Source organism: Phallusia mammillata, chromosome 8 (genome assembly GCF_965637545.1).
Source record: "Phallusia mammillata chromosome 8, kaPhaMamm4.hap1.1, whole genome shotgun sequence".
Taxonomy (NCBI): domain Eukaryota; kingdom Metazoa; phylum Chordata; class Ascidiacea; order Phlebobranchia; family Ascidiidae; genus Phallusia; species Phallusia mammillata.
The window spans coordinates 8,617,143-8,640,197 of NC_137259.1; the positions used below are offsets into that span (position 1 = coordinate 8,617,143).

The 23,055-nt window shown below is 36.2% G+C and overlaps 1 protein-coding gene and 1 long non-coding RNA gene across 2 annotated transcripts; one reads left to right on the forward strand and one right to left on the reverse strand.

Annotated features, from left to right (window-relative positions):
- Positions 1–1,501: 1,501 nt before the first annotated feature.
- On the reverse strand, positions 1,502–11,831 carry LOC145205295 (integrin alpha-2-like). Its single transcript, XM_080077985.1, has 27 exons — positions 11,418–11,831; positions 10,881–11,017; positions 10,476–10,534; positions 9,033–9,150; positions 8,852–8,969; positions 8,595–8,704; positions 8,332–8,515; positions 8,044–8,219; positions 7,701–7,765; positions 7,203–7,371; positions 6,778–6,863; positions 6,478–6,723; positions 6,207–6,419; positions 5,820–6,117; positions 5,608–5,762; positions 5,332–5,546; positions 4,998–5,136; positions 4,831–4,932; positions 4,665–4,753; positions 4,505–4,594; positions 4,095–4,212; positions 3,922–4,032; positions 3,709–3,840; positions 3,535–3,648; positions 3,387–3,476; positions 3,000–3,137; positions 1,502–2,736 (listed from the first exon to the last, which is right to left on the reverse strand). Exons 1-27 carry the CDS (start codon positions 11,633–11,635, stop codon positions 2,602–2,604), a joined length of 3,825 nt encoding a protein of 1,274 aa, XP_079934111.1. The 5' UTR covers positions 11,636–11,831; the 3' UTR covers positions 1,502–2,601.
- Positions 11,832–17,075: 5,244 nt separating this feature from the next.
- On the forward strand, positions 17,076–19,008 carry LOC145204703 (uncharacterized). The gene is made up of 2 exons (XR_013853521.1): positions 17,076–18,295; positions 18,539–19,008. It is a non-coding gene; the product is annotated as an uncharacterized LOC145204703 (long non-coding RNA).
- The last annotated feature ends 4,047 nt before the right edge of the window (positions 19,009–23,055 follow it).

Sequence of the window (23,055 nt, forward strand, 5' to 3'; positions counted from 1 at the left end):
GTTTGCAGTCAACGTTAAACCAGCGCAGGAAAAAAAACAAAACAATTTGCAAGCGCATATCTGCTTGTACAACCAAAGACACCTATAGCATGTAACTTACTATATTGGCACTATACTAGGGTTGCCATTCGTCCGGATTTTCCCTGACATGTCAGGGAATTTAGTGTTTAAATTTGCGTCAGGGAGAAATGTCAAAATGTACCTAAAAGTCCGGAATTCAAGAAAAATTATTTGTATATATTATAAAATTAATGTACCAACGGAGAAAGTTTCTAGTAGATAGCTACAACCGCGTCTATACCATGAAACGATAAGAGGTAAACTGGCGGCGCGCAGGTTAACGTACCTGTTACTGTTTGATGTGTGTGCGCGCGTAACAATACCTGTTTGTTACTAGATATTTAACAATATGCGTTAAATACACAAATAAAAATCCGCGTCTCAAGAAAACACAGCATTCGGAGCTATGTGAGAACGTGGGAACTTTCATTTAACTGTGTACCTATTATGCAGGGAACTAACTCACAACTAAAAGTCGAATGCGTGAGACATCAGAACATTTTTACAGAGGCATTTTTCTTCAAATTTGAAAAGGTCCTTGTGACTCCCATCGTTTAATTTTTTTGGTTAAAAAATAACTTAACTAAACAGAAGCCTGCGCAGAAAGTTAATTGACAAGGATCAGAGTATCGTATGTAACGTTTCCTCGTGTCGCCGTCCGTGTGACTTCCCAATATTCTAGTTTATTCCGGAATAGAAGTGTTTGGATCGCAAAAATGGTCAACGCAGCGGTTCTCAGACTGGGGTCCGCGGTCCTTTAGGGCATTTTGCGGGGACCTCGAAAAGGTGGAAGTAATTCTATATCCTTATTTGGCGTCAGTTTGTGCAACTGGATAAGTTGAAATCAAAGTGAAAGTGAGAATCGACCGTCTCCATTGTTAAACAATAGGCTTTATTTCATGACAACTAACAAAAATGCAATTCTTCGCGCACAATTGTAATGTTTTTGTCCTGTCTGTGATGTCAGATTTGGATCATTGTTATGCGCAATTTTGCATAACTAGCTAAAATTCTGCAATCAACTTTCGTTTTTCTGAAATACACATTCAGACTTACGTCAACACATTTAGACTTTAAGTTTGAGAAAAACTGGGTTCACGCAACCGAGATAAATTTTGTCAGGGATTGTGTTTCATAAAATATGGCAACCCTACACTATACAGGGTTAACATTTCATCCAAAAAAGAGTGGGCATATTTTACAAATACATTAAACACTCGAAGACAGCTTTGCGAGATCAATCTGTTTCGCCCACTAGTTCGGTGACCAGTTAAAAAAGTATTGAAATAGATCAACTGTACAAATTTCAAGTCGTCGTCTGGACACTTCCAAGTGTTTAAGAACCCCGTGGCACGTCAAACACACCACATCATATTTTTGGTTAATGATGTTGATCCGCTGGTGTAACCAGAAATAATCTTTGCTTTACCCAACCGCTAAATTTTCGCATTACACTGGGCAACATCCGTTTTTTTCCAGGCTGTCTTTTAAAACAACAATATGGTTTGGACAACCTAAGCACAACATGTAACATATCCATTTTTTAACATTTGACTGAGTATTTTACTGAATCTTTTCAAAACATATGTCTGACAAACATGGGCGTCCGCAGCGGGGGGCAAGAGGGGGCACAAATTAAATGAATCGAACATTATTACTTAACAATAGTTCGGTAACAAACATATTATTACGTCATTGATGGATGTGTCAAACAGGCATTATGTGATATCTTCACTGTATTTGTTGTTACATCTGAAGGTTCGTCAATGTAAATCCTACTTCCGTTAAAAAGTATTTGCAAACCTACCACATACTTCAGTGATGTTTAATATTGTGTTTATTGTATTATTTTGCTACTTTGGGATTGGCAAGAATGAGTAGCACAGTCAGATGATTTTTGTTCTGAAATACCGTTTATCGAACGGCGATGTGACGATAGTTTTGCCCTCCCCTGTATTTTTCCTGCGGACGCCAATGCTGACAAACATGTAACATATCCATTTTTAACATTTGACTGAGTATTTTACTGAAACTTTTCAAATATATGTCTGACAAACAAACGTTAGCGGCTTGCTGAAGAAAGCGAATTACTAAAGTAAGCGTTAAGCACAACACACAAACTACGGTATAAGTGCAAACAATAACAGTGACAAGTAAATGAACATAAAATGTGGTTTTTGACACACGTCCAACAAAAATCAGTGGACAAACTCTTTGGGCCACAAGTAGTTTGTTTTCGTTTTGACTCAATTTGATGCATAAAGGCACCTGTATCATATTTTTCTCACGAAAAAAATTGTGTAACATTACAGTAAATATATCAAATTTAGCAAAAAACAACCTTTGAATTAATAAAGACAGGATTTTACTTACATATGCATACCAGTAGACACAACAAATCGATATAAATAGGCAAGTTTAGATGCTTTTTGAGTCAAAGTTGATAGATCGCTCGCAAAATTCCACTATCAGCTGGACTAAAAAAATGGTTTAGTTCAAAGTTTACTAGAACCTTTGAAAGCATATGAAACTTTAAAAAGTTCATTCTTCCACAAGATCAGCTGTGCTTTTAGTGACATCGGGAGAAACGTTGTTCATTCCCGGATCCTCAGTGCCTTCCTGTAGCGCCCTTGCCTGAGCAAGCTTATCCTGGTATTCGTTTTCAAAAAATCCAAACTAAAAAGTTAATAAAAGCGTGTGTTATTGCTGCCATCGGTATGTATAATGTGATTATGATCACCAGCAAGCAGGGCAAATTGATGCGAGTATTCTGATCACACAACTTGGTTTTGTTCTTTTTTCTATCGCTCATGTGCGTTTGAAGAATAGTAGGCTATACATATATTAGGATCCGAAATATTAGGGCTTGTGATACAACTGACACACTCGGGTGTGCAACAAAATGGTTAGGTGTTGTAACAGAAAAATACATTTTGTACCTTCCAAAGTGCAAGACCAATTATGGCGAGCAGAGCAATACCGCCAATAATAGCACCGATAATCGCTCCAATGTTAATTCCTCCGTTTGTTACTGGTTGCGTAGCTCCCATCACGAAAGCTTTAATTAATGATGACACCTGAAGTATATTTTAAACATGATCAAATGTTTCATAATAAACTAAAAAACAACACAACAGAAATTAAACGCAAAACTATTAAAAATGGCTGTTTACTACACAATCATTTAAAAATAAAATGTTTACAGTTCAAAATTTCTGTTTTTGTTTTTGTCAAAATACTTAAAAACTAATTTGTCAAAAACTTTTATATTACATTCACATCAGAAACAAAACGTCCCAAAAAGTATCAAATTTTAGATCTCATACTTGAATTGTTATTTCCCCCTTTTGTGGGTCAATGGGTGATGCCGAAGTGTTAAGAAGAATTACGCTTGAGAAAGTTGTGCTCAAGTCAGGCTGCGAATACAACAATGATTATAGAATTTCAAAATTTAAATTTGATTTGCATGCAAACCTGTGAAAGTGATGGAAGCCATAGTTTGTATCGAGCAGAAACTGTCACTGTCGCAAATTCAGATTGGTTCACAATTTGACACGTTATTACACCACATGATACACTACTGCAAGGCTGTAAAGAGTTGAAGATATTTTTGGATTTATTAACAAACGTTTAAATGCATGTGCTTACGATTTGTGGTGTGAGGATTGCTTGAGAAATTGTTGGAAACTTGACTGAGAGGTTAAACACTCCATTATCATACATTGGAATGTTATGTTTGTTTACTTTGTTTGTGACGTCGCAAGTGCAATATATCTGTGGCTAGAACAAAAAATATGGATATGATATTAGCACTGCAGAATCTCTTTAATTAAGTAAAAGTCTCCGTAACTAAATACCAACCAAACATTTGAAATCGTATAAATAAAGCAGCGGAAATCCATCTTTGGTTGATTCAGGCCAAGTAAAATGAAACCAAGCAGAAGATAACAAGTTCGTTCCACGGTTTTCGATCTTTTGCGAGAAATTAAACGGTATAGTTGAAATGTATATATATACAATTGTTCAGGTATTACCGTCAATGTATGCTGCAAGTCACTTTGGTTTCCTCCTAACAATGGGTGAGTTAAACTCGTGATATAATCCGCCGAACTTGAATGGTTAACAAAGATTGTTTCAATGGGAAATGAAGTTCTACACAAAGTACGTTTAATCAACTTTTATTTGGAAATAGCTTAATGTTACTACTGTGCAAAAATTGGAAGTGTCCAAAATGAACTTAAAGTTGTAAGTACAAAAACGTTTACATCATGTCATAGCTTAATAAAACGGATTTCCAAAAACAATACAGGGCAGTAGTTTCCATCAGTAATTTCAAACAAGCTATGGTTTTCAAACAAAGTTCTTATTTTGTCAAAATAATTATTCGATAACGTGGAGACATTTTTGGTACTTTGCAAAGCGAAACACACAAGTTTGAACTTACCCTCCCGTAACAAGGTCAACGCGGTACTTTATGGGAAGATTGTAAGTGATGACGTCATTACGACTGTTTGGGTCAGTTGTGTCATTGCGGCTGTGACAAAAAAACGTCCTAAAAAACGGCTGAAACAATTCAACAAACTATAATAATTAAAGTGCATTACCCCGAATACACATTTGCTCTTATTGAAAGACTTGTAATGGAAGCTGAACGTCTCAAATCTTCCAAAGAGTATGCAAGCGTGACAATGCACTAGATATCACAGAAAAAAAGTGAACACTCATGCGCACTGCTTTACTCGTTGGTAGTAAATTGCAGAATAGTTTTACCGTTTCTCCGTTCATCAGTACCGATGCAAGATTATTCATCACCAGAACAACGTTTCCAACAGTACTCAACGTATCAGCTTTAATCGCGCATGTACTTGTTATCTGTTTCAAAATGAAGATTGGTTAGAACAAAATCAAGGCTTATGCTTTTTAATTATGCACCAAACCTGATTAATACTTAATCCATTTGAAGAAACGACCACCTTTGTGAAGAACGAATGTTCCGGACCGGCGTTACTTATAGTTACTGTTACAGTCATTACACCGGGTCCATTTTCAATTACATAAGGTTGAGAAGAAGGAATTCTGATCGACAATAAAAAACTAGTCTGGTTAGGCAGTGCGCAAGACCAAAGTTTTATTTACAGCCAATTTAAAGTCGGCCCGTATACTAATTTTCTATTTGGTAAAAGTTTCAGGCAGTTTACAAGGTGTAGCTAAAGTTTCGTTGTTTCACATACAAACAAAATACCTTGTGCAAGTTTCAGAAACAATACTTACGAGAAAACAGCAGACAAGCCAAGATCATGAATGCATTGTTTGTTGTTACCAGTGCAACCAGTACTAACCAACCACTCAGCTTGTGCAAATGTGGAGCCAATTGGATCTAGCACTGCCGATTGAAGAGTGTTTTTGTGTGTTGTTGTAAAATCATACGAATATGTAATGATTAGAGGCTGTGAACTTAAACCACCAGTTGGTGCATAAGCCGCCGACTGTAAATGATATCAAGAAACTTAGTAAAGCACTCATAGTAGAAATGCAAAGATCACTTACATTTAAACGTATATCGTAAGTGTAGCACTGGGATAAATCGTTAACTGATCTGCTGTTTGTTAACGTCGTGGCAGTCGTGCTGTTATCGACGAACTGAATCCGTTTTCCGGTAGCGGTTACAACGAGATTATCCAGAGATAACGTGGTAACCATTTCTAACGAAGAAACAAACATTGAAACCACCAATATTTAAAGTAAGTTTGTACACTTACGATAAGCTGAATCAGTAGTTGCGGATCGTTGTTGCGACCGGATGCAAACCTTCATTGTTGCACATTTAAGGGACCTAAGGCACGTCATTAGGTCAACTGAGGATGGAGTAATCGTCACACTTGCTGTGACGTCAACGACGGGTCTTGAACGCAGGATGATCACTTTATCACTGGATGGAGCAGATATCAGTAGATCAGGATATTTATTTCCATCAACGTCAATTCCCTGCCGAGGACCTTTCGTAATCGAATACCCGAAATTGACCAGTGATTCCGCTACTGAGCTTCCAAGTATTTTCTGTCGAAGTTAGATTGAACACATGGTTTAAAAGAAACATGGTTTAGATTTTAAACTTTAGCAGAAACTTATCAACTAATTACACTTACTTGTTTATGTAATTCACTCAAACCGTTTAAACTTCCGTAATACAAATACACTGCTCCACTTGTAGTCTTTAAAACAGATTCCATTGGTGCTCCGATCACTATGTCGTCATAACCGTTTTGGTCGACGTCACCAACACGTGATATACTCATCCCAAATCGACAACCAATTGCATTTGAACCAAACAATGTTATAGGTGTAAAAAAGGCATTTTGCTAAACACATTGTAAATTTATTGGAGTTCATCAACACATATTTTGCTAACGCACTCACCCAATATTGGGGCCCAGGGGTATTAGGATTATTCATGTAAACAAAAACTCTTCCTTGATCATATCCTCCTTGACTTGAATAAAGAGGAGCAGACACAAGCAAATCATCAAAGTTGTCGTTGTTTATATCAACTGACAAAACCGATTGGCCGAAATAAGCTCCAAGTTGCCATATGGAACCAAATGGATGGACCGTGTAATAGTTAGATTTAGGAAAGGGAAGTTGATTTGATTCGATAATTATAACCTGTAAATTACTAATAAATATTTTGTTTGGCTTTAATAAGGTGAAAATTCATACCCGGCCCTTTGAATTGTATCTCGGTTCTCCGCTTGCAACAAACTCGACGTTTCCACCTTGAAATTTTCCGTTTGCAACAGAATAACCTACATTAGGAATTATTAAAACGGTATAACCTGCATTTGATTAAGAGTAAATTCTAGTTTTATTTTGAATTAAGGCAATATTTACAATGACAATGTATTCCCATTGCCACAATTCAGTTATTTGCTATTTTAATTTAATTTTCAACCATAACAATGAACAATGGTATGTTTTCTGACGTAACAGGGCATTTGTTCTCTTGACATCACGCCATTTTATTGTACTGAGGTAACCTGATTCTGAATATGTTAGCGTGTTTTGGAGTGCCTTAGTTTCCTGCTTAACTGTTTCTTTCCAAATTTTTCCAAGATTTGTTAAAAAGGAGATCACTGAAGTCTTACCAAGATATGTTTCTTTCAACTGTGTAAGGTTTTCTGGTTTTGCAATTGTCTCTAGTCCTGTTATGTTGAGAAGTTGTGGTTTTGAGGATTTGCTTACAGGTGTGGGATATCCCATTATTGTCCCTATCCTGTCATATGAGCCCACGGAGCCAAGATAGAGGTTGTTTGACTGAAATAACACATTTAGTTTTTGTGATGTAAATTTCCAGAGTTTCTGGACGTTTGGGCCACGACCACAAGTTTAGTAATCTGAAAATCATTTTTGTTTGCGAAAAAACAACCATTAGGACAAAACTACTGGAAATGCGAATAACATTAGAACTTTTGAAAAGCTGAGCGGGCTTTAAAGATACTACTGAAATAGTAACAATCGGCAAGAAGTTAAAAAAAAATTAAGTAACATTCCAAACGCTTTTGAAACGTCGGAAACCACGAGTTACTAACAGGCAGGTAATCAACTCTATCATAAAGGTACACAAAAATTATGAAAGTATTTACCGATGTTGAAGATGAGAATCCGAGTTGGCATTGACTCACATCATTGGTTGAATTCGAAGTGGATCCTAAAAATGGTCGACTTTTTTTGGAGGGAATGTGTAAAAATTTATGTGTTTTGTGTTTAAATTTAATCTAGGTGTACGACTAAAAAAATCCATAAATCGCAGAACATTTTGTTTGCGAATGAGCTGGAGTGTATGACTTCACTTTCGGCAAGTTTGTAAGCGAATCTGTGGAGCTCTGCTACAGCCCTGTAGAATCCCGTCTTGAGCTCGTTTTTATCGCAAGCTAGATTTTTAAAACCCATGCCCTGCCAGATTTTCTAACCTACGTATAATTTTACCTTCCAAACCGGAATTAGCGGTTTCTTTGATTACAGCGACTATTTCCTGTAGAATTCCATCTAACTTAGTGTAATCTGTGGCGGTGAGTGCTCGATTGGGTGAACCAGCAATCGTATCAATCTCGGATTGTCTAAAACCGCCCACACCGACCCCTACTGTAATGATTCCTGCAGCTCTGTTAAAAAAACAAATTGATTTTTGCCTGATGTGTTTCTGTGGAGCTTTACATTCATGTTTTGGCAGTACCAATTTTCGAACAAAGTTTCCCTATTTAGAAATTAATTTACCTTGCAGCGTTTGAGCTCGCGGTTACTGTTGGACCTCTACCATTTGATCCTCCGTCTGTCAAAACGATCATTAATCTTGTTGAACTTAGTCTTCCGTTGGTTGCAAGTTCTTCAATTGCTCTTTCAATAGCTGTTCCCGTGCGCGTGAAACCCCCTTCGATGTAGCCGGTTTTCGAAATTGCAGCTTAAAAAGATACAATGTAAATTATTAATCGCGATGTAAAACATCTGTGAAACACTTTTGTATTTAACAAAAAATTTACCTGTCAACCCAGCGTAGTCCTGTACGTATGTTTTTAATGAGAAATATACTGCTATTCGTTCAGAAAATAGAATCAACGCAACTCTGTATTCCCCGTTGTCAATTCGATCCCTAAAAACACACAAAAGACTGTAGGCCTATATACCAGGAATGTAACAAACTAAATCAACTAATTATAACTTGGTTTTAATAAACACAATAATTGTAGAGTCCGAAATCGTCTTTTTCGGCTTGTCTGATTGCAATTGTTTCATTTACTTGAAATTGGCTACAATAGCCAACAGCCATTTTAGTCCTGTGTCAAAATTGGTTTGTTTTACGCTTCCCGAATCATCAACCACAAACACCAAATCGACCCTCTGAGAACCAGGACAAGCTGAGTACAACAAAAATATAATTTGAGTCCAACTACGTAAAAAATTTGCGAGAAGAAACTTACCCCATGTACAAGGGGTTGGTAATTCTTCTAGCTGCGATCCATACTTGTAACAAACTCCGATCATTCTTTGCTGAACTTGAGCAGTAGGACATGATTGCACAAACTGTGATCCGCATACCTTTGATAAGAGACTGAGTTTCATTATGTTTGCTATGAAGGACTTAGAATGAAAGAAATGGTATTAAGACGGAGTTTTATCAGCATCTTAAAAACACGAAATTTTAAATTTGTTTTTCTTTACTTTATCCATGTAGTTGAAAGACAGTTTTCATGCCAATAGTCTAAGCATAATTTATCACGCAAACTATGGTTATGATCAGGGAGTCGAACCGCTTGTCATCTGGGTTCAGGTTCGGTTCGGGTTCGGTTCAGGTTTTTAAAAATGTATATTTTCGGGTTTTGTTCTGGTTTGGGCAAATTATCCGGTTCGAACCGGTTTGCGGTTTTTAAACTGGTTCAAATTTTTATTGGTTTCTATTTAATTCTGCCCATCATCTACCTGGCCTTACCAAACTCAAAAAAATAAAATTCCCGTGCACTGTTATTTTTGACACGCCCTAAGTGTTATCTCGCGTATTCTTCAGTGCGCTGTTTTGAAAAAAAATCACAAAATATAAATCAGACTGCATTTTTACCGGTTCGGGTCCAACGCCAAACAAAATACGGGGTTCAACTCCGGTTCGGGTTTTTAGAAAATCGTAATTAGCGGTTCGGGTTCGGTTCGGGTTTAATGAAATTAACCGCTCAAACCGGTTCGCGGGTTCGGGTTCAGTTCCGGTTCGACTCCCTGGTTATGATATCACACAAAAAACAGGAACGCAAAGCATTTCGAAGATTTTACTGAAATTAAAAACAAGGGTTCAAAATTTAATGCTCATTCTTAAAATCACGATTTTTTTATATTCTTCTTTCGCATCAGTGGTTTCCAAACGGTGGTACGTGGCGTGTGTTTTATTTTGGAATTAAGGTGTACTGCATGTGCAAAAAGCGTGCACGTTGTTATTTTCGGACATTGTTACAGCTAAACCATGATTTACGAAATATGGTGTGAAATGACGTTTTGCCTCGCATTAATCGGATGATGGCAAAGCAGTAACGGAATGAACATTAGGGTGTTGAGTTTTAAATTCAGAATGTAACTGTTCTCTGATTGAAAATACTTCTTTCTAAGCATGGGCCTTACGTGGTGACGATGCGTAAATCGTACGCGACAACAGAAAGGTTGGAAATCACTGCCTTACATTCGTAACGCCTGTTTGCCTCATGGTTTTTGTTGTTAAAAATCGTGTTTTAAAACGAACTTTACCATTAGCATTTGGTTTAAAACGCCATTTGATCACAAACTAGTATTGGTTGTCAAATTTAGATCGGCGCAACTAAACTTGCATCGTGATTAAAATCTACTTTTAATTTTAACAAGTGTGTGTTAATTTGTCAGCCTACCGCTACATCCCCAGCAGTTGACAGTTGATCGATTGACATACCGATAGCTCCAACTTTCGCTGAAACACAGTAACAATAGAGTGTGAGTACATCCGGCTAAACAAACGCACCAGGAAACTTCAATTTACATACAACAAAAATGTTAATGATCGGGTATCATAAAGTGTTTTAATAGAAAAGGTATAATGCTAGAAAAAAGTTGACGTTTTAAACATGAAAAACTTCTACGACATAGTATCAAGCATATAAAAGATGCACAATACATAAAGGACAGTCAATATACAAAGAAAAAGTTAATTGTTCTACACTTTTTATTCATTTTTTTGGTATTTAAAAATTCAAAGCGCTACTAACGCTAATACTCTGCGTCATGTATTGTCGTTTGTGTACATGGCAACGTTTCACCTGTTGTGATGGCTGTATCACACATTATGTCGTTGTTGCCTGAAACAACGCAGGAGTAGAAAGCACCGGCGGGGACGTTAGATATCCGGTTACCGTGATGAGGAGCACCCACGAACATTCTGTGCCCATCTTGACCACTAAAGAAAAGGTTATGAAAACAACGGAAGTCGTATAATGCATCACTGTCATTGGTCACCTTGACAAAAACTAGAACCGTTTTGAGAAAATGGAGAGGAAAGCCCTTTACCGTTAAAGAATCAATTATAAACACTTCTGTGTTATAGTTGGAAACAGGTCAAACACATGAAGATACAAGTTTGTTGGCAAAAAAACGTTTGCTCGATCCTTGCAAACTAAATCGATCGTCTTTTTAAAATAACTTTAATTTGCGTTATGCCGTGTATGTATAGCCTAGTATAGTACCGGAAATGTGATGGCTACAATTTTGTAATTGAAGAAACAAGGTTTTCCATATTATTTTATCCTTTACCACATTGTTTGTAAAACCAACTGTATACGGTTTTGAATTTAACTTACTTTAAAACTGTCGCAGTTGAGGCACCAAAATAATATTGCAGGGTCGATGAACTTTTAGACGGATACAACTTGCTGTAACTTCTTGTCTCCACGTTTGCTGACAGAGTAAAACCAACACAGTAAAATAACAAATATATTTGCAGAGGCATATTTCTAGCATTGAGTGAAAGCTGAAAAGAAAATCGTCTCCTAACTCTAACAATCACAAACTTTTGCATATCGGTATTATTTCCCCGAGCGAAGCTGTCTGCAACTAATGTTTGAAAAAGCGCGATCGTACTTTTTGAAAACCGTGATTGTATTCCTTATAAAGCCCCTTGGAATTTCATCTTCTTGTATCACGCACATTGATTTCGCATTGATTGCAAAACGCCAACCGGAAACTATTCAAAATCCACTTGGTAATGCAATAACGCGCATAAGGAACATCCTGTTTGTCTCAATTTTCGTTTGTATGGTAATATATTTCTATCAATGGTTCCTCTACCCGTTTTACAAATAAAAGCTTGACGTTTTAGGCTATACTTTAATACTGGTAACATACTGTGTCGCACACTTATTTGCCAATTCCAACGTGGGTGCCACGTTTTTCTAAATTTACCAGGGCAAATGGTAGGGACATTAAAACACCTCAGCTGCTTCAAATTCTATTTTCATTTTGTTACGCCAGAGTGAATGCAATGTGTATCAGTTTTTTTTACACATACGACTGGGCTTTTTCGATATTTTTTTCAAATATACGGTCTTGTTCGAAAAGCAAATCGAGCGACTTTGCTAAACACAAACTGGCGTATCAATGTGCGCAACGACCTATTTATAAACTTTTGATGTAACCCCCAAACAAAATTCAGACAGCTAAACTTGCAAACCTACTCTACCACAAATTATATCACTCTACCAATCGTTCCACAATCAATAAATGTTTTTGACTGGATTTTTATTTTTTTCGATTTACCAAAACTGTAATACTCGACACTGATAAAGCATTAAGCATGACAAACCCATCTTATGGTACTCTGCATTTACCGAGTTGACCGATCGGTTTTTCATATTTTAACCCGACAGTAAAGTTGTGAAAGCTGTGCACGGCCCTCATTGGACTCCCCTTTATTTATCCCATTAACAATACCCGGGTAAACTTTGTTTTTAGGACCATAATAAGCATTATGTAAATCTGTTCCACTTTGATTGTAGTTAACCGGGCCATAAGCTGCATTGTTTTAGGACACGTAAGTCAGACACGTGCTGTGACTATAGTAATGCATCCTGGCCTGATCTTGTCTGATAGTATTCTGAGCACGATTTCAAGAATACCACTATTTACCTCTAAAACTACGCCAAAGGTTGTTTTTAATCTGGTTTGGGATATAGGTAATGGTCTGGAACTGTCATTTGTGCTGGCGCGCGTAGTTCCCGCAACAAATATCAACCAATTGCACTGACTCTTGGTTTGGAAATGCGTCAGCTAAGCTTCTTGGGCTGTGTTATTCGTTACTTTGAAACTTCTTCTTCGTCTCGTGGTTCGTAGCCTATCAGTCGCCTGTAGCAGCGAGCAAGTTAATTACCATGATTCTTAAAGCTTGCTGCATAGAGCCGACATTATCTACAAAAGAGTAATTTAGTTTATGTCTTTTATTCTAGTTACGCAACACACATTGTAAAACGGTACCCTGTTTTACTTACATCAAGTAGTAGTTTGTTTTAGGTTAAAAGATTGCAAACTATCAAACACAAAATATCTGCTGCAATGGTTTGCACAACAACTTCGAAACAACCGGTTTACGCAACAGCCCATCCGATGGTCAGACTGTTTTAACACAACAGGAAACCGGGAACGTGTAACAGTGTGGGAACAACAACACTGAATATGGACTTCCAATAGTTACTGAATCATGAGAATAACTTATGTGAAACAGTAAAGTAAATTAACACCGCTTAATGCCAGCCATACGTCGCAAACAACAAGTAATTTTCATGGAAACGAAAAGTCTTGCTTGCAAAGTAAAAAAATTCATTGGTTTATGCTTAGTCAAATCAATATGCCAAAATTATGATTTAAAAGCACGTGACCGCTACTTAATGAAATTGGCCAAAACAATATATAACGTAATTACTTCAATATTCTTCTGTAATTGGAATGAACAAATATATGTGCAAAATCTTGTGCATTTAACAATTCAACAAGCAAATATTTAGGGCTGATTAAACATTAGAGTGGTTGCTACTTAAATGTGATAAGAACTGCTGGCACATTTAACAAATTGTGTAAATAATTTGTTCGATCATTTGTAATATAAACCTGATAACAGAAAATTGAATAAACAAGAAACTATGTAGCATACCCATACAACACAAAAGTATAGAAGTGATATTTTTTGCTTCTAGTTGTTTATGATTTGATATATATTCATGTGGAAACATATATATTCATGTCTTATAAATAACTGCTTTAATCACCACTGACTTATTAGTTCTCATTGTTAAAGAATTTTACTTTAAGGTATGAGCGTTCTGGTTACATTATTGATGTGTGTAAAGTTGATTTTTAACTTTCTTCAGTGTTAATTGTTTTTTGAAAGAAAAGAAAAAATAATTTTGCTTTAGCGGTTTAAATCTTTCTGTCTTTTTTCGTCAGGTCAATTTTTGCGCTGTAAGACTACTGTATCGTTATTTAAAAACGGTATAATGGTTTTCGTTCGGAATTGATCCTCCGGCTAACGCGTCCAAAAGTTTAAGGCACATTTAGGCAAAACATGGTCGTTTGGAAATACATGCATCCATATTTAAAGAACCTTGATTTGCCCAAAACAAATTAACTATATTATAACTAAAACTATGTTTAACACAGATTTCGCTCCCAATGGTTTGCAAGTTTATCCATCAAAGTTTCCTATTGCTTTCAAGGTTACATATTTTAAACTGGCCATACGTTGCGGAAGTTAGACTTCCTAAAATCCTAAAAAAAAATTCTAAAAAAATTCTGGCTAAGTTATCGCTAGGTTGTGGTGTTGTATAAAAGTGTTGAGGTTGGTCCATGGTCCGGTGCAGTCAATTACGAACGATTGAATTTTGACAACCTGCACCCAAATGTTAAAGTTCATGTTTGCACTTTCTTACAACGACAAGGGTACATATCATGTACCCTGAAGTTCAATCATGTTTTAGTGGTTTGATTAGCTGTTTAAGGGTTAATGACAAGGCAACAATTAGGGAGAAAAGGCGGTATTGATAGATCTTTATTATGACTATAGTGCCAAAGAAAACATGACAATTCGTAGTTTGTTACTGGTCACATCGAGTATTTCGCTTTAGCTGTTAACGTTTTTTAAAAACATTAGACATTATTCATGACATATTTGTTTGCATTACAGGTGAGTTTGACAAAAACAAACAATATCGACAGTAGTTCGCATAAAAATTATGAAAGTGGCACAGAATTAGATTTTAATCTGCATTGTACATCTTCGTTTTGCATTTAACTTTGTATTGATAGGTTCAAAATTGAATCTTTGTTGTCATCAATGTACTTTTATTTCGGTGTAGCATGTTACCTCATATGGGCATAAATGATTTGTGGCAGTTATGATTCACAATGATAACAAAAATTTGATTTTTTCATGAACTCATGTTTAAATGACTGACCACACTCGCTTTGATTAAAAATACGCCAGATAAATAATACTGAATTGCACCTACGTTTTAGAATGCAACTGTTGACGGGACTTCCGGGTCAAAGTGTGACATTTGTGTGTTTTCTAACACTATTATGGCACTTTTCAACCTATTTATTTGCAGCGCTTGCGCTTTTCGGTACCTATAACAAACAGAAATCTATGAAAATAACTTGGCTAATATAGGAGCTTGTTTGCTTAAAGTGCGCAAATTAGTTCGGAAAGTTGAAAAAAACATGTTGTTGGTGTAAAATGTTAATGCGTGATTTTGCATCAGCACAACACTGTTTAACAGCTGCAGTCAACTCAAATCGAGCAATGTTATTGTGATTATTACTCGTTAAAACAAAAGAGTGTAATGTTTTGTTTAAAAAACGAGAATATTTAGTTATGAGTTCAATAAGTTTAACAATATTTGTTAACATGCGATTACTTGCCGTCGTCTGTGGGTTCTTTGCACTGCATTTCTGTGGAGGGGAGATCAATCTCGTCTGTTGCTAAATTTTGGTTGTGAAATGGTTGCTGTTTAGCTGCTATCACCAGCGGATTAAAAAGGATGTTGGTGTCATCTCACACAACTGAAAAGATCCTTAAGATTCCGTTTGAGTCTTGTTTTAAGACGAAAGTTCTTCACATCGATGTCCGAGTGTCACCTGTGCCAGATTCGAGCATCACATTTGAAGTGTTTGTTTGAAAAATTAACACAGGAACGTTTGAAGTTCATATGGTGCGAACTGACCAAGAAACTGGTTGGGACGAAATGCCAATTCTGTTTGAATGGAAAACTTACGACAATACAGGTAACTACCAGTGACCCAAAAGATCCCAAAAGGAGCCCCAAAAGAGCCCAAATAGTAGTTCTAAAAGTGGCCCCAGAAAGAGCCCAATAGCAGCCAAAAACAGCCCCAAACTACCCAAAACAGGAGCTCGAAAACGCTCGAAAAAACCCCAAAGGAGCCCAAAATTACCCTAAAACGAGTCCAAAAAAGTAGCCACAAAAGAGCCCAAAAGTCGCTTAAAAGATCCTGTTTTTCTTTTTAGTTATCCTCAGTCGAAACCCGGGTAATGTCAAGATATCTTACTTCTATCTCAACTCCAGCACATTGACCTGGGTAAGCGCACAAGCTCATTGCAGATCTGTTGCAAATCGTGATCTCTGTACTGTACCAGTGATCAGATTTGTGATGGTGGAAATATCAAAGTAACGGGAAGACCATTTGGTGACAATTGGACTCCTATTAGGTAAACCTTCACCATGTGCCCCAAGTTTGACTAGTTTATGGCAAACTATTTCGTATTAGCACGCCAGGCTTACGCATGTCCAACAGATTTTTAAGATTGCAAAGGCTGAACATGTTGTAAACACAGGGATTTAGAGAACAACTGGATGCAGATCGGAGATGAGGGAGGTAACGCCCCACGCATTTGCATTACTCACATTGAGCATTTTGGTCCGCCGGGATGGGGAGAGCAGGCTGGACAATGCAGGCATTGGGGGCCTCGTTACAACAACTGTGACTTCAAGGGTCATACGTTCTGTTGAACTCCAGAGTTATAGATTGTCAAGCAAACAGCAAAATTCTGTAAATAAACTAAAAAAATCGGTACTTTTATGGAACACTTTGCAAAAAAAATGAGGTACAAGTTGCTGAAAAAACTATGGTTGAAGGTTCGCTCGTGGAAATTGTAATTTTTTTATTTGGAATGCCTTTGTATCGGACTTTCTTTCAGACATTTAATATTTAGTATCATGCATTAATAATTTAATATCATTGTATTGTTTCGTCACAATCACTTTACTAGATATTCGACCTAAATTCCCATTTTGTCACTTTGCCATTTGTCACACCTTTTACATCTGTTTCACCTTTTTCATCTGTACAATTGTCAACAATTATCACCTTTAACATCTGTACAGCTACGTCATCGTCACTTGGTTTACTATATATGCATAGTACTTTAGGCGCTATAGTAGGAACTACTAAAACAGAACTGAACCAGAACCAGAACAGAATTTAACCTTTAGACTTAACTTAACCCCGACACATGCCTCGTTATAAACAGCGATAAAAATCGTATGCGAAAAGACAGCGAGCAACGAAACAATATGTAATTTATAGGGCCAACAATATGTGATATATAGGGCTTTGCACCTATGTCTTAGAATCTTAGATAATATGAACACAAAAGCAAACCTCAGAGCAGTACTTTTTAAATAGTAATTTAAACGTTCCTGGAAACAATGTCGTCTCGCCAAAAAGAAATTAAAAAAAGGGAATCGGTTTTGACCTAGTAAGACACATTCTACAGGTTGAAAACAAGTCACGTTTACCTTTAAATTCTGTTTAAGAAGATTTTTATAGATGATTTTTAACAATTTGCTGCCTTATAAGATTGACTCACTGATCTCTATAAACCCTGGATTGCGCTGGTAGAGCTACCAACACGATACGTTACGCCTGATCCAAAAGTACTTAATTTTCAAAACGGTATATCTCAAAAAATGCTCACGGTTAGGGCTATTAGGGTTGGGGTAAGGTATTAGCACTTAAAATTCAATAAAACTAACCCAAAAAATTAGTTACTAATGTAAAAATTTTATGTAAATATTTCCCAACCCAACCCATTTATAGCCGCTAAATAAATAATTCAGCTCTTTACGCCACCTATCGAAAATTAAGCACTTTTGGATCAGGAGAAACGTATCGTGTGTATCGTGTTAGTACTTAGTAGCTCTACCGATTGCGCTACTGGCCGTCACGGTTGAAGCAAATTGAAGCGTAATGGCGGCTGCAAAAGGAAGCCCCAAAAAAGCATTGCGGGCAATGGGGAGAGAGTGGAAAAATGTCGATAAATCTTGTTTTAAGCAATTTTTGCAGATATGATTTGTAGTTTAATATGACGCATGTATTCCAGTATGTAATAACCAATAAATATGCGTAGATTGACTGTGAGGTGTATGTATGTGTACTGGGAATTTAAACGTTTTTAAGTTAGTGTTGAAATAAAACGTTACTAAGTGGTAATCAATGTTTTTTGTGTAATATAAGTAATTTTCGTGCTTTTTTAAGTATTTTGGACTTAAATCCAACAAGATGGCTATTTTCTTTACATAAGATGATGTGATACTTTATGTGACATTACCTTGTGCTAATCCAAACTGCTGTTTTTGACTGTCATCAAACTCCTGGAAATTCTGAGGAACAAGTGGTTTGAACGTTTTAATTAAAAACACAAAATAATAATATAATATCTCAACTGTTTTGCTCACAATATTTTTAACAGTATTTGACTTTGTTTTGTTGATTGAGTGCATTTGATTTGGGTATTTATTATCTATTATAAAATTGGTGATATTATAAAATTTTAAAATTCTCATAAAGTTATTTCTGAACATTTCAGACACAATAGGGTTTATGTTTCTCTAATAAGCAACATTAATTGTCTCAGGTAAAATCCACTGGAAATGTTTTAGTCTCTTCCCAAACCCTCAAGCTTCAGGACACTGCAAGATTACAGTACGGCCCTTTTGCAACAAATGCACTTTGAAGGAATTGGAATCACATTATATTTTTTGTGTATACTGTTTTACTACCACTGTGTATGTTTTGTAATCAATTCTGAAACATAGCCTGTAACATGATATGCTGCACATTTCAAACTTAATTAACAACTTTAAAGGTTTTTTTTAATCTGGTGAATGCACTATCAAATAATGGGTTATAATGGGATCACCAATAATAGTGGTGCATTTCATAAAAAAACAGGATATCTGTATGAACTTGGCTATATAGTGCTTTTGTAATCATTGCCTTCATTCCTGTTTTGCAAGAAAGAATTTAAGTGTTGCGTAGGCATATATTTTGCAGAAAATTGCTCATTGAATGAAAATGAAATGGAAATAAAACAATATCTCATGATTCTGACTAAAATAGTACATAAATAGGCATCTCATTTGGGTGTGAGGTTTTAAATGCATTTATGCACATATATCTCTTTGAGATTTTGGAGTTTAGTTAAGTTTGAGAATTCAAAACATTTTAACAAAAACTTCTTCCACACATGTTAGTTGCAAACTGAAAAGGTTACATTAAATAAGCTAAAAAAGTTGAGCATACAAAGTTAGGTATACAGTTTGTAGCATACAAGCAAAATATTGTTGAACCTACTACAACAATCTTTTAAACCATGGGTGGGGAACCTGCGGCCCGCGGGTCACATTTGGCCCGCTTGTCTTTTTGATGTGGCCCCGTAATAATTTTCTTAAAGTACAGTACACAACATAGCATAAAAAACAATAAAATGCTTATGTACAAAAATTTCCTCGAAATGACTTCGACATTTCTGGTAATCTTCCCATTCCACAATATGACGCCAAACTTATAAAAATTGTCACACTTGCTATATTTGCGACGTAACAGTCACTCGATTTCCTCTCCTTGCAGTAACAAATCATTTGTCATGTGGTGTTAGTTTTAAAATGGTTTGAGAGCTATTAGCGTGGATCCTTATAGTGTTATTAAAAATGTATCCTTGGAAAAAAGACAGATCGGTATAATGGAGCTAGGGTGTTCCAGAAAGAATGGACAAACTATTACTTTTTAGTCGAAATAAGTGGTAAACTTGCAGCATGCCTTATTAGTTGCAAACATGTAACAGCAAAGAAAAAAGGCAAATCTGAAGCGATGAAACATAAAACCACTTGTGTGCTTCGGGTATTTTACATGGATTTTGAAAATAAAAAAATATATTTGGCCCGCCTGAAAATGTTGTGCAATTCATGCGGCCCGCTATACTAAGTAGGTTCCCCACCCCTGTTTAAAACAGTCACATTTAAGTTCCAAGACTTTGATGAAAATCAAAAACAGCAGTTTGGATCAGCACAAGATGATGTTAAATGAAGTATCACATCATCAGGTTCGGAAATCAGCCGTAAAGTTTAGCCTACATGTCGTTTTCAATACACGCAGAAAAGGAGCGTTTGTAGGATGTTACTGACATGGACAGATTAACCTTTACGTTTGTGACAAAAGTATCGACCATGGATAAGAGTTCAACGAGCCTTATACTTCATGACTTAACAAGCTACTCAAACAAAATCAAGGATCTCAGTAAACTGAACGCGCATTTGTTTGTGTATTTATTGGCAAAACATGAATAGCCCGCAGAAAAAGACACCGCAAAAAAATATAACCACGATTTTTTGCATACTAGCAACCAATATATATTACCATAAATATTAAACTTATCTAAAAAAAAATCATGACTTATGTAACTGTAAAAAGATTGACTTTAGCAACAATAATAACTTTACATTACAGTCTCTATGTGTCATTGCATTTGTCACATGCCACTGAAACAACTGGTGAATATTAAGTTGTATTTATCACAGCAGCGTGTTGTCAAGCACAAGCTGTCTCCTGTTCTATTGTCACAAATTGGTATAATTACCCGTGCTTAGATATCCGCTTTTAAAGTCGACTTCCGCAACAGTTAAGCAGTCCAAAAATAGTGCATGCTATTTTGAATATTTTCAAAAATTTTGAGCACCAGATGTGAATTGTGATAATTATATTCAACGCACCAAAAACACTTGCAAAGCGTAAAATTTGCAGATTGACTTTGTAGTGTATAAGTGCAGTTTTGTATTGATTTAGTGCTATTCCGGGTGGTAAGGCCGGAACGTCGCTGGATAAAAAAAGTCAAAGTCAATTCTAATTCAAGCATCGACTGTATCTAGTCTATCATAAAAATATTAAATGTTGCTGACATCTTAAATTCATTACCTTTTGCACAATTGAGGGAAACAACAACAACACTACTTGACCAATCATGATCTGTTGGGTCAATAAGTACGAAATTATTAAATAGTTCACAGTTTAAATGTGTTGGGACAATGTAGCAACATTACTGATTTCACCTGATAACGATGATTCATTATAACTTTTTTTATCACTTTCAACAATACAGTAAAAAGCAAATTGAGTTCGACCAAAGCGTACAAAAGTTGAATACATATTGTCACATATAGGACCTCAACTGTATAATGGTGGTTAAGGACGAATGTGTTTTTTGTGTGAAAGTAGTGACAAGTCGTGTAAAGTGTGTATGACAGTATATAGTTTAGTTTGATTTATAGGGCAAGTTTAAGAAAGAATAGGATCAATTAATTTAGACTTAATCGGAAACACGAACGAGTGTCCAACACGATAATAGCTAATAAACTTTTTTTTCAGTGTTACATGTATATGTGACCGATCAATATTTTCAAACATGAAATTACTCGCCGCCATTTTTGGACTTCTTGCAACACATGTTTGTAAAGGTATGATGGCCTTTACAAAAACTGTTTTTTAATTATTTTTATTTTTAATTATTTTGTTTAGCTCCTGTCAACCAAGGAACAAACATGATGTTGGTGTCATCAGAAACATCTGAAAAGATTTTGAACGTTCCTTTTACGATGTGCGTTTACATTAAAGCCGCTCACATCGATGTCCGAGCGTCGCCTCCGTCAGATTCAACAATGACGTTCGATGTCTTTGTTCGAAAAATTAAACGCGGCACGTTTGAGACTGATCTGGTGCGAACTGACCAACAAACCGGATGGGACGAAACGTTAATCACATTTACCTGGAAATCTTATTATGATACAGGTAATAATGAATGTTATTCACAAAATAATATCTGTATTGATTTCTGAAAGTTTTGTTTGATGTGTTTGACAACCTGATTCTAAAACAGAGTCTTTAACTCTTTGGAGTCGAACTATTAGAACCTCTTTCGTAATCAACACGTTAACGTTATTTTTGCATTTGTTTTCGATTATAGTTGCTCTCGATCAGAACCCGGGAAATTTCAACATTTATTATTCCTATCATCACCCAATGACATTAACCTGGACAAGCGCTCAAGCTCACTGCAGATCTGTTGCAAACCGAGATCTCTGTGAAATTAACCAGATATGCGATGGCGGAAATATCAGAGTAACAGGGATTGCTTATGGGGACAACTGGATACCTATCAAGTGAGCTTTGCCACAGACACATAAGTTGGTTGTTTTGTGGCAAGTCGTTTTATGCAAATGCACCTTTCTAAAAATGCTATTTCTCCGACAGGGAGTCAGAGAACAACTGGATGCAAATCGGAGATGTGGAAAACAGTAGCCGCATTTGCTGGAACCACAACCAGCAATATGGTCCGCCTTCTTGGGGTTTGCAGACTAATGCACTTTGTGTTTATTCACAAGACCGTTACAACCAGTGCTCCCTAAAAGGTCATGTGTTCTGCTGCAGTCCATCAGAATAAATCATCGTAAAAGCAAGTGTACAAAAAATTAATATAGAAAAAAAAATGATTACACTTCTGCATTAACTTTTCATTATTTATTAACATGCGTATGAAATAAACTAGTGATATACAGAGGCGAATCCAGTTGTCCCAATTCCTGGTTATTGTTTATTACAAAGAACCATTAAGTTCCATGTTTTTTGGGATTTGCGATTATTGTACAGGGTCCTGTATTGGTTCAGTGATATATTCAGTTCGATACAGAAAAACTGCTGGGCTTGCAAAATCATTTTATTGTTTTCTGACTCAGTGCGTAATCAACAAACAAAAAATGAATCAACGTACTGAGTCACGTAAAACATTTTCGCAAACATTTACCCAGGTGATGACATTTATGACAAAACTACTATCAGTCTGTTAAAAACACTCGTTTGTCATTAATTTAAATTTTATCAAAATTATTACAACAACTTTCAATAAAACAAGAATTTCTAAAAAAAATTATGACGATGTATAAACGTGTTTTTAAAAGCAAAGTTTCGGATTTTCTAAAACCGTATCAAATTTGTTTACACATGTTACAGTCAATGAACTAATGCACAACGTCTACATAAGGGTTCGGCAACCTTTCAGGCGACGCGTGCCAATTTACTTGTTATTTCCATGTGTTAATGACC